Raw genomic sequence first — 11,027 nt, forward strand, 5'->3', positions numbered from 1 at the left:
TATTACGCACAAATACTCTCTTCTCTTCCTCCACAACCACCAAATACCAGCCTCCAGAAACATATTCATAATCATATCACTCACCGCTCCATTAACACACTGAAAGACAACACACTGCTACATGCCAGACCCCCTGATATCCACCCTTCTGAATCCTCTCTCCCACGAAAGGACAGAGTCCACCTGGCCAGACAGAAGAGGCTGGATGACCGCATTGTGAACAGCTGCCCAGGATGTAACACTTCACCCCATACCATACAACACATAATGGAAGACTGCATTATACACAATCATACACGCAAACAACACAACATACACTCTATAAAGGATTTGTGGGAAAACCCAGTTTCGGCTGTGGCCTTCCTTGGGGAGACGGGACTGCTCGGACAGACAGTCTAGGGAACGACAACAACAACAACAACAACAACAACTGTTGAGCTGACATTTGAGGACATGGAAGACAGGCCAAAGGGGGTCAGGAAGGCAGTTCATAGAGTGCTGAAGCATGGTGGAACTGCAGAGCTGTCTCCCAGAGATAGGAGGGCCATTGTCAGACATGTGGTGGCCAAAGTACTGCAGGTGCACCCAAAGCCTTATCGGTGCCACATGGAGGTGATTGCTAAGAAAGTGATTGACATCTTCCCATGCCTCAAAGATGTGCAAGTGGCTGGCACCAGTATTGGCAGAGGATATGATTCTGTTCTCAACCAGCTGGTTGCTAGAGCGGAGACTGAGAGGCGTGGGCAGTACAAAATAAAGAGAATTGCTGAAGATTCTGACAGTAATAAAAAAATCAAGTTATGGACCAACAAATAGATTGCCTGACCCCCCTGAGGAACAATCTGGTCCCGAGTTTGAGTATTACCATCAGAGGGTAATGATTATAAAGGGCTGCAGCACATTCGAGCTGAGGGACAAATGGCCAGCTCTGTTTACAGCAGAAGCTTTGGATGGTCACTTTCAACAACTGATGGGCTTGAGTTGTCAAGGCAGAATGCTGGAGGCTTTTGGGGAGAAGCAGCAACTTATTGTTGACTCTTTTGAAGAAAAAAGCAGAGTAAAATCCAAACTTGCAAAGAAACTGAGGGGCAGACTAAGATTTGCAAAAAAAGCGTGTGAAGTGGGAAATCAGTTTCCCTACCAGGTGGCAACAATCACCCTCATCATGGCATACTTTCAAGAGGAAAAAGAATCCCTTTTTCGAGTTGCAGAGGTAGGATTTATACTGTACTTGTTAAGCAACTACAGAATTAAAAGATATTTCAATGAAAATAAAAAAAAAGGTTTAAAAAAGCTGCAACATAACATAAAGACTTTAAATAATATTAGAATTATTCAGTATCCAGGACATTTTAGGCAATATATTAAGTTGAGAATTTATTGGTGATGTACACATGACTTGGAAAAAAGATTGATGTTGAAATTATATAAATAATTAATTGCTCTATTTCTTTTCTAGAAACCATATGATGTGAACAGACTGACAGAGGAACCAGACTTCCCTAAAATGCCATGTTTGATTGCAGTTGGTAAGTATATGTGCATGCATAAAATATTCTAATATGGAAATTATTTGCTCTTACACTATTCCATGGCCTCTTTATTTTAATCAGGAAACTTCTGTTTGTCCAACCATGATTTCCTTTTTTGAATTCCTACTTATCCTGAACAAGTAAAGAGCTGTTAATTTTGAGCCCTGGCAAATGAGTGTTTAGAAGCCTTGAAATTGTTAATGTGTTTCTATTGCAGTGATATTTGCCTCACAAAATAGTCACCTTTCTCTAGGTCTTTAAGTATCAAGTCATTAGATGTGTTTATATATTTTTTGAAGGAACCCGTGCCTTTACAATGGATCAAATTTCTACTTGGCATCAGATGGAGTGATCGTCATGAGGGACATTCCATGCTTCATCCAGGCCTTTGCTCTCATGTTTGAGCTATTTTTCATCATGGATATAAAATACCCATCAAATGCTGGGTTTACTTTGGAGTTTGTTCAGAGGTACTTGTTCAAGTGGATCAGTAAAGCTAGATTCAATAAAGATAGTTGCTGAAATACATGTATTTCATTTACAATCCAAAATAGCACTCCATGACTGAAGTAACTTTAAATGTTGAATTGAATTTTCCATGCAGGTTCTTCATGAAGATCGACCCAAATTCTGGGACCAAAATCCACAAAGGACCCAAAAAAAAGAAGGTGGCTCCTGTTAGCCCAAAGGTGCTGTCTCTGTTTAATCTGTTGAAACATCACCAGCCAGATCAGCCAGAGCATGTGAGAATGTTGTGATTCTCTAACTTTGATGGGAAAAAGTGTTGTTTATATATATACATATAGTTTTCTTTGCATAATTATTTATTTGTAAATTGCTTTATAAATCAGTATTTTGATCATTTCAACAGTCAGCAAGGTTATGAATAAATTCTTGTATTGGCTTCAGTAGGATAATGGTAGTGGGTCTCAAGCACAATACCTACAATGCTCTTTTTGTGTTATGTAGGTTTATTTTCGTACTGCTCGTAGGTTTATACACCTTGTACATAGTTTTTATATAATTTTAAAACTTACACTGTATGTATATATATATATATATATATATATATATATATATATATATATATACATATATATATATACATATATATATGGGCCATGTGTGCCTGAAATAAAAGTATTATTATTTTGTACTAAAAATTAGAGTACCAGTTAAAAAAGTATGTTAAATTTTCTTTCGAATAAACATACTTTCATTCGTTAGTCATAATACTTCAAGTGCTAAGAGTCCTGTATGTTCCCATTGCCAGACAGCCAGTTCAGTTTAGTTTCTTTTTCTTTTTTTGTTAATGCTTGTAAGAGATTATATCACTTGAAGACTACATTTAATTAGGTAGCATTCCTCACATTGACATATAGACCTCATATAGGCATATTTTCCAAGAAAATATTATCCTTGTGACAAGTATTCATTGAATCTTGAATAAAACTGGATCTGTAATTTTATTTCACAAAGTGTTCAGTTTTTGTCATAAAAAGTACTGTTTGGGGTATTATGAAAGGATTCCTTTTTAATTTGTTTATACTTAGTACATTGCATCATTTATTCTCTTAAGGATTTGATCTTAGTAGTTATTCAGTTAAATGTTGTGATTCTTTAACTTTGATGGGAAAAAAGTGTTGTTTATATGTACATATATTTTTCTTTGTACCATTATTTATTCCTAAATTGCTTTATACATCAGTATTTTTATCATTTAATAGTCAGCAAGGTTATGAATAAATTCTTGTATTGGCTTCAGTAGAATAATGGTAATGGGTCTCAAGCACAATACCTACAATGCTCTTTTTGTGTTATGTAAGTTTATTTTTGTACTATAAGCTAGGCTACCAGTTTAAAAAGTGTGTTAAATTTTCTTTGGAATGAACATATTTTCATTTGTTGGTGTTAATACTTCAAGTGCAAAGAGTCCTGTATGTTCCCATTGCCAGCTAGCCAGTTCATTTTTTTTTTTTTTTTTTTTTTTTTTTAATGCTTGTAAGAGATTATATCACCAGACATATATGCCACATATAGGCATATTACCCCCCCCCCAATAAAAAAGAAAAATAATATCCTTGTGGAAAATATGGGATTATACTGTAAAAAAATTTGATGTGACTAAAAAAAATTTCGGTGTGACTGTATAAAAATTTTGGTGTGACTGTAAAAAAAAATTCTGTGTGACTGTAATTTTTTACAGTAGAAAGATGGAAGCCCCAGGTGCCAGTATAGTACCGTAAAATTACTGAAAATTTCTTAGAGTGGGGTCATTTTGGTCACCTGCTCCGATTTACCCACCATCTCACCGACAGGTCGAGGGCGGCCAGGGCTGCCATGGAGTCCAATCTGACACCACTCAGGCCAACGGTATGGGTGCCAGAGGCCAAATTGACCCAGAATGCCCAAAATCTCAAAGGGCCCCATGGAATTTGGGGGGAAATCCGAAGGTCAGCGATTTGGTCCAAACTTGCGCCACAAGTAGACAGTGGAATAGGGTGCACATCACCGTAGACAGCAGAATCCTGAGACCAAGGGTGTGGCCGTCAGAGCCCTCCAAAGTTCGGCCTTTTGACCTTTATGCTTGTGGCAGGGATACCGTGTGCCTGACTGCTGTGCCATTGCACTCCAGTGCATCCCAGGCCGCCCCGGACCTATGGGTGTCATAGCGGGTAAATCGGTGGAGGTGACCAAATTGACCCAGAATGCCCAAAATCTCAAAGGGGGTAGTACCCCATGGAATTTGGGGGGAAATCCGAAGATCAGCGATTTGGTCCAAACTTGCGCCACAAGTAGACAGTGGAATAGGGTGCACATCACCTTAGACAGCAGAATCCTGAGACCAAGGGTGTGGCCGTCAGAGCCCTCCAAATTTGGCCTTTTGACCTTTATGCCTGTGGCAGGGATACCGTGTGCCTGACTGCTGTGCCATTGCACTGCAGGGCATCCCAGGCCGCCCCGGACCTGTGGGTGTCATAGCGGGTAAATCGGTGGAGGTGACCAAATTGACCCAGAATGCCCAAAATCTCAAAGGGGCCCCATGGAATTTGGGGGGAAATCCGAAGGTCAGCGATTTGGTCCAAACTTGCGCCACAAGTAGACAGTGGAATAGGGTGCACATCACCTTAGACAGCAGAATCCTGAGACCAAGGGTGTGGCCTTTTGACCTTTATGCCTGTGGAAGGGATACCGTGTGCCTGACTGCTGTGCCATTGCACTCCAGGGCATCCTAGGCCGCCCCGGACCTGTGGATGTCATAGCGGGTAAATCGGTGGAGGTGACCAAATTGACCCAGAATGCCCAAAATCTCAAAGTGGGTACCCCATGGAATTTGGGGGGAAATCCGAAGGTCAGCGATTTGGTCCAAACTTGCGCCACATGTAGACATTGGAATAGGGTGCACATCACCTTAGACAGCAGAATCCTGAGACCAAGGGTGTGGCCGTCAGAGCCCTCCAATATCCGGCCTTTTGACCTTTATGCCTGTGGCAGGGATACTGTGTGCCTGACTGCTGTGCCATTGCACTGCAGGGCACACCAGTCAGGCACACGGTATCCGTGCCACAGGCATTAACGTCAAAATGCCGAACTTTGCATGCCTCTCACCCCCACACCCTTGGTCTCAGGATTCTGCTGTCTACGCTCATGTGCACCCTATCCCACTCTGAACTTGTGCCGCAAGTTTGGAGCAAATCGCTGACCTTCGGATTTCCCCCCAAATTCCACGGGGTACCCCCTTGGAGATTTTTTTGATTTTGGGTCATTTTGGTCACCACCGATTTACCCGCTATCACACCCACAGGTCCGGGGCGGCCTGGGATGCCCTGCAGTGCAATGGCACACCAGTCAGGCACACGGTATCCGTGCCACAGGCATTAACGTCAAAAGGCCGAACTTTGCATGCCTCTCCCCCCCACACCCTTGGTCTCAGGATTCTGCTGTCTACGCTCATGTGCACCCTATCCCACTCTGAACTTGTGCCGCAAGTTTGGAGCAAATCGCTGACCTTCGGATTTCCCCCCAAATTCCACGGGGTACCCCCTTGGAGATTTTTTGGATTTTGGGTCATTTTGGTCACCTCCACCGATTTACCCGCTATCACACCCACAGGTCCGGGGCGGCCTGGGATGCCCTGCAGTGCAATGGCACACCAGTCAGGCACACGGTATCCGTGCCACAGGCATTAACGTCAAAAGGCCGAACTTTGCATGCCTCTCACCCCCACACCCTTGGTCTCAGGATTCTGCTGTCTACGCTCATGTGCACCCTATCCCACTCTGAACTTGTGCCGCAAGTTTGGAGCAAATCGCTGACCTTCGGATTTCCCCCCAAATTCCACGGGGTACCCCCTTGGAGATTTTTTGGATTTTGGGTCATTTTGGTCACCTCCACCGATTTACCCGCTATCACACCCACAGGTCCGGGGCGGCCTGGGATGCCCTGCAGTGCAATGGCACACCAGTCAGGCACACGGTATCCGTGCCACAGGCATTAACGTCAAAAGGCCGAACTTTGCATGCCTCTCCCCCCCACACCCTTGGTCTCAGGATTCTGCTGTCTACGCTCATGTGCACCCTATCCCACTCTGAACTTGTGCCGCAAGTTTGGAGCAAATCGCTGACCTTCGGATTTCCCCCCAAATTCCACGGGGTACCCCCTTGGAGATTTTTTGGATTTTGGGTCATTTTGGTCACCTCCACCGATTTACCCGCTATCACACCCACAGGTCCGGGGCGGCCTGGGATGCCCTGCAGTGCAATGGCACACCAGTCAGGCACACGGTATCCGTGCCACAGGCATTAACGTCAAAAGGCCGAACTTTGCATGCCTCTCACCCCCACACCCTTGGTCTCAGGATTCTGCTGTCTACGCTCATGTGCACCCTATCCCACTCTGAACTTGTGCCGCAAGTTTGGAGCAAATCGCTGACCTTCGGATTTCCCCCCAAATTCCACGGGGTACCCCCTTGGAGATTTTTTGGATTTTGGGTCATTTTGGTCACCTCCACCGATTTACCCGCTATCACACCCACAGGTCCGGGGCGGCCTGGGATGCCCTGCAGTGCAATGGCACACCAGTCAGGCACACGGTATCCGTGCCACAGGCATTAACGTCAAAAGGCCGAACTTTGCATGCCTCTCACCCCCACACCCTTGGTCTCAGGATTCTGCTGTCTACGCTCATGTGCACCCTATCCCACTCTGAACTTGTGCCGCAAGTTTGGAGCAAATCGCTGACCTTCGGATTTCCCCCCTTCATATTTTTCTGGTGTTTGATCAAACATTTTGGTGTTTTATGGTTTTTTGTTTTATTTGACCAAATGACAAGACATCTTGTCATCGGAGTTGAATGGGTTAATAGTCATCTTCGCCTGAACATGATTATATGCAATTGCTTAATGCGCACTCGGCAATTGGTAACCATTTTCAAACTTGGATAACCCCTCGAGGGAGCACCTCAATGCAGACTCGATCCTGGACCTTTGGGCATATCAGGTCGAATCGTAGTCCACTTGGCCATGGGTGCCCAACCTACAATCAATCTAGAACTTAATACCATGGTAGAAAATTAACAATAAGTTACCTGTAATTTCACTCCAGATCAATTTTTGGAACCTTCTCCTTCAATTTATTCATCTCCTCCTTCTCCTCCTCATATTTTTCCCCCTCTACTCATAGATTAATCAAAAACATTCGTACCCAGCATGGGAATCGAACCCAAGTATTATCTTCCTCATTTTCTTTCATTAGTCAATGGGTAATTATATCTTTGACAGGTCACCGAAAAAAAATGAAATTTAGAAACAAAAAATGATTTCAAGAAAATTATATATATATATATATAAATGGATACAAATATCAACCGAAATACCATGATGAAATCATCAAAACGAGTATGTCTAAAATTCCATTTTCAAATTTGTAACAAGACCCTTAAGACATGAGAAATCAGTCTATCACAAGAAACGGTTAGATCCTAATTACAATAGAGAAAATTTCATTGCGAAATTTGTGATCAAATTATTTTTAACCGTTTAAGACATGACAAATCAGTCTATCACAAGAAACGGTTGAATCCTAATTACAATAGGTTAAATAAGGAGGGAAAATTTCATTGTGAAATTTGCGATAGGAATGTTTTCAACCTCGCTCGTCATGAAAAATGTAAGAAACATTACTATAAGGTTAACCCCCAAGATATTCCTAAAAAATCAAAACCAAAATGTGGGATATGTAACATTGAAGTCTCAAACCTCAAAAAACACAATGGAACAAAAAAACATTTTCGGAACCTCAAATCTAAAATGACATGTAAATACGATAATAGTCGGGAAGGTTGTGGAGGTAAATTACGAGTTTATTGTTATTCCGACATTAGTACAATTGATCCAAAACTCTTTATCATGAGTATGGTGGATGTTATAGAGAAGAGAATCAAAGAGCAGAATTGGAAAGGTTTGAAAATTTCTCTTTGTCTCAAAGTTCGATTCTACAAAAAGTTAGGAAATGGGAGGAGATCAATTCTAGAACCCTGGTTCAATAGTGGTAAGATGAAGCCGATCACTGATCTTTCAGAAATAAAAAGTGTAGTGCTAGATATGATTGGTAAATTAGAAAATAAGATTGATAAATTCACCAGAGAGGGCTCAGGTTGGATAATTGAGAAGCTTCTCAATTTTGAAATAAAAATAGCAAAATACGAACTATTGAAAGGGACTAGTTATATTGAACTTCCTAATAAATATCAAAAGGCAAAATATAAACTAGTGAATATTAAAAATGAGGATCAAGAATGTTTGAAATGGTGCATTGCCCGGTCAGATTGCTTAGAAGAAGAAAACAAACAGAGAATTAGTAAGACAGTTAAGGCTGCTGCTCAAAATTACGATTGGAGTGGAATAGAATTGCCAGTCAAATTAGATAAGATGACCATATTTGAAAAGAAGAATCCCATCAGTGTTAATGTCTTTGCCTTTGATGATGAAAATAAAAGTCAAAATAAAAGTTTGTATCCTTTAAGAATTGCAAAAGTGAAAAAAGATAAACATGTAAATCTTCTCTATATATCTGAGGAAGAAAATAACCACTATGTATTAATGCAAGATTTGAGCCCATTTATTAATAAAAGTCATGATGGACGAGTTTTCCCTTGTTCATAATGTCTGCATCCCTTCTCAAAGAAGGAGGTACTTGATAAACATGAACCTGAATGTTCAGTCCATAAACCTGTACGAATGGAGGTTGTAGAGGGACCTATTGTTTTTAGATCATTCTATAAAAAATTAGAACATCCTTTTGTAACATATAGCGATTTTGAAAGTACTCTTGATAGAATAAAAAGAAGACAGCCAAATCCTGAAGGATCTAATACCTTCTATACGCAAAAACATGATCCTAATTCATTCGCATGTTACACAAAATGCTCGGTGTGCGCCTTCGGCGCCGGGGCAGCCCACAGTGGTAGAAATGGGTAAAATCGTGGTCAAAAGTCTAAGGATGTGAAACACAAACTTTCAGTATAGGCAGGTGAAAAAATAAGGTAAAAGTTTGAAACAGTGCCTTCACCATGGAAGATATCATCATTTCATACAGTTAAAATGGAAAATATTGTCAACAGAAAATCCACCATGAAGTTTTTTTTTTTACCAAAGTAACAAAATTACTACTAGTGTCATTGCACTGGGGCTATCTTGTCTCGTACAGATTCAAAATTTCGTACCCCTTCGGATTACAGGTACCCCAGGTTAAGAACCACTGTTTTAGAGGGAAATGAAATGTATGAAGGGAGAGGTAGTCTGGCAGAGAAAAGAAGGTCAAGGATGGAGATGGAAAGTTAGGAACACTTGCCGAATTGCTGTGCGATAATGGCAGCATTTTGTGTGAGTGTTGGTTTACAGCCTTTGTCGCACGTTGGGGCGGTATAGTATCCCTCGAGCGGCAATGGCATCGAAGAAGGAAACCGTCGTACAGTAAAGGTAATCGGATTCAGGAAATTGCGTCGTCTGTACCTCGCTCCGGCCAAAAACCGAATTGGTAGTCTCTCAGCACATTCTTGACCTTCAAATACTCGCTAAGGCGACGGCAGAGGACATGCTCGAACACATTACCAACGTACTTTAAAAGGGAGATTGGCTAACAGGAAACGGGGTGAAGATATAGGTTTGTGATTGTATGGGAGGCCTTGAAAAAGTGTGGGAAGTACCAGGAGGCAAGGAATCTATTTGACAATATAACGAAAGCGGGAAGTATGCAATATCCGATAACGTTTGGGGTAGAAAGCGTGATCACTGTACTTCAGTGACGCAGCCTGGAGTTACCACTGGGGTCAACTGTCACCAGGTAGTGGATGTTGATGACATCCTGAGGCACGTCAAGGATGAGGCACTACAGCAACACTTTACTGTAGTGGTGTTGATCCATAAATGTACAAGAGTGTATCAGGTCAACATCGACTTGGTTCTGATCTCGCACATCAGGGTGGCGTGTAGTAGTGCTGGGCAAATACCGTTAATTTCAATACCGGAATTCCCGGTAAACAACAATGCCGTTACCGGAATTACCGGTAATTTACCGGTAAAAGACTCGTGAGGTAGTAGTGACGTCCCAAGTTCGAGTCGCCTTTATGACTTAAATCTAAACAAATTTCATCCTACTATGGCGTGTAGTCACAACTCAAGTTTTGTAACGTCGTCACTATAAAAATCCTGCGCTCCGAGTCGTTACTCCAACTCTAGTGGGCGGGGAGTAGGGAGGGGGTGCGTGTATGGTCACAGCATTACCTCCTCTCCCTCAGTGCATAGGCCTACGCACCAATCCCCCCCTCCCCCTCTCACACTCCACTTCCGTCTCTATGTAAGTGCAATTTCATACAAAGAATATATTTTTCACATAGAAACACAATTTCATAAAAGAAAAATAATTACATGCATCATTTTTACACATTACACATAAAAATTAATTTCCAAAATCACCCATTTTTCATTTAGTCAGGACAAAGTTTTTTTGTACAATTGAGGTTTTAAAGGTTTTGTGAGAGATGAATTGACATATGTAGGTCATTTTCATAATGGTTTTTTTTTACCAAGTTCCTCTTATATTAGGCTCAGGAACACATAATCTCAACCCTTTGAATTTCTGTCAGTTTTTTTCAATTGTTCATAGTTGTCATTTTTTATATTGGAATTACGTTAATTTTGTATTAGCAGGACTCTACGATCCCTATATTTATATTATAGTACCTTTAAATGGACAAAAAACACACGCATATATTTTATTCTAATTTTTTATTCTGTGTATCCATTTGGATACATGCCCACCGGAATCGCCAGCGCGCGCCACCTCCACCAATCTAGGGTAAGGCTCGCAAATATTAGTTACTTAAGACTACGCGAATAATAATTACATGCGTATCACTAACAAAATATGATTTTTGAATAACACGTTACCTTGCGTCGTAGAGGCCACTTCAATGGGCAGTGTTAATCCACCAGAA

At 41.5% G+C, this 11,027-nt stretch overlaps 1 protein-coding gene across 1 annotated transcript; it reads left to right on the plus strand.

Annotated features, from left to right (window-relative positions):
- Positions 1–295: 295 nt before the first annotated feature.
- LOC143041460 (uncharacterized) lies at positions 296–10,273 on the plus strand. The gene is made up of 5 exons (XM_076213357.1): positions 296–1,213; positions 1,460–1,529; positions 1,876–2,002; positions 2,137–2,275; positions 5,338–10,273. The coding sequence occupies exons 1-5, from the start codon at positions 878–880 to the stop codon at positions 5,506–5,508; spliced, it is 843 nt and encodes a 280-aa protein (XP_076069472.1). The 5' UTR covers positions 296–877; the 3' UTR covers positions 5,509–10,273.
- Positions 10,274–11,027: the final 754 nt, after the last annotated feature.

This window comes from Oratosquilla oratoria, chromosome 31 (assembly GCF_046742065.1).
Source record: "Oratosquilla oratoria isolate Oo_2021 chromosome 31, ASM4674206v1, whole genome shotgun sequence".
NCBI lineage: Eukaryota > Metazoa > Arthropoda > Malacostraca > Stomatopoda > Squillidae > Oratosquilla > Oratosquilla oratoria.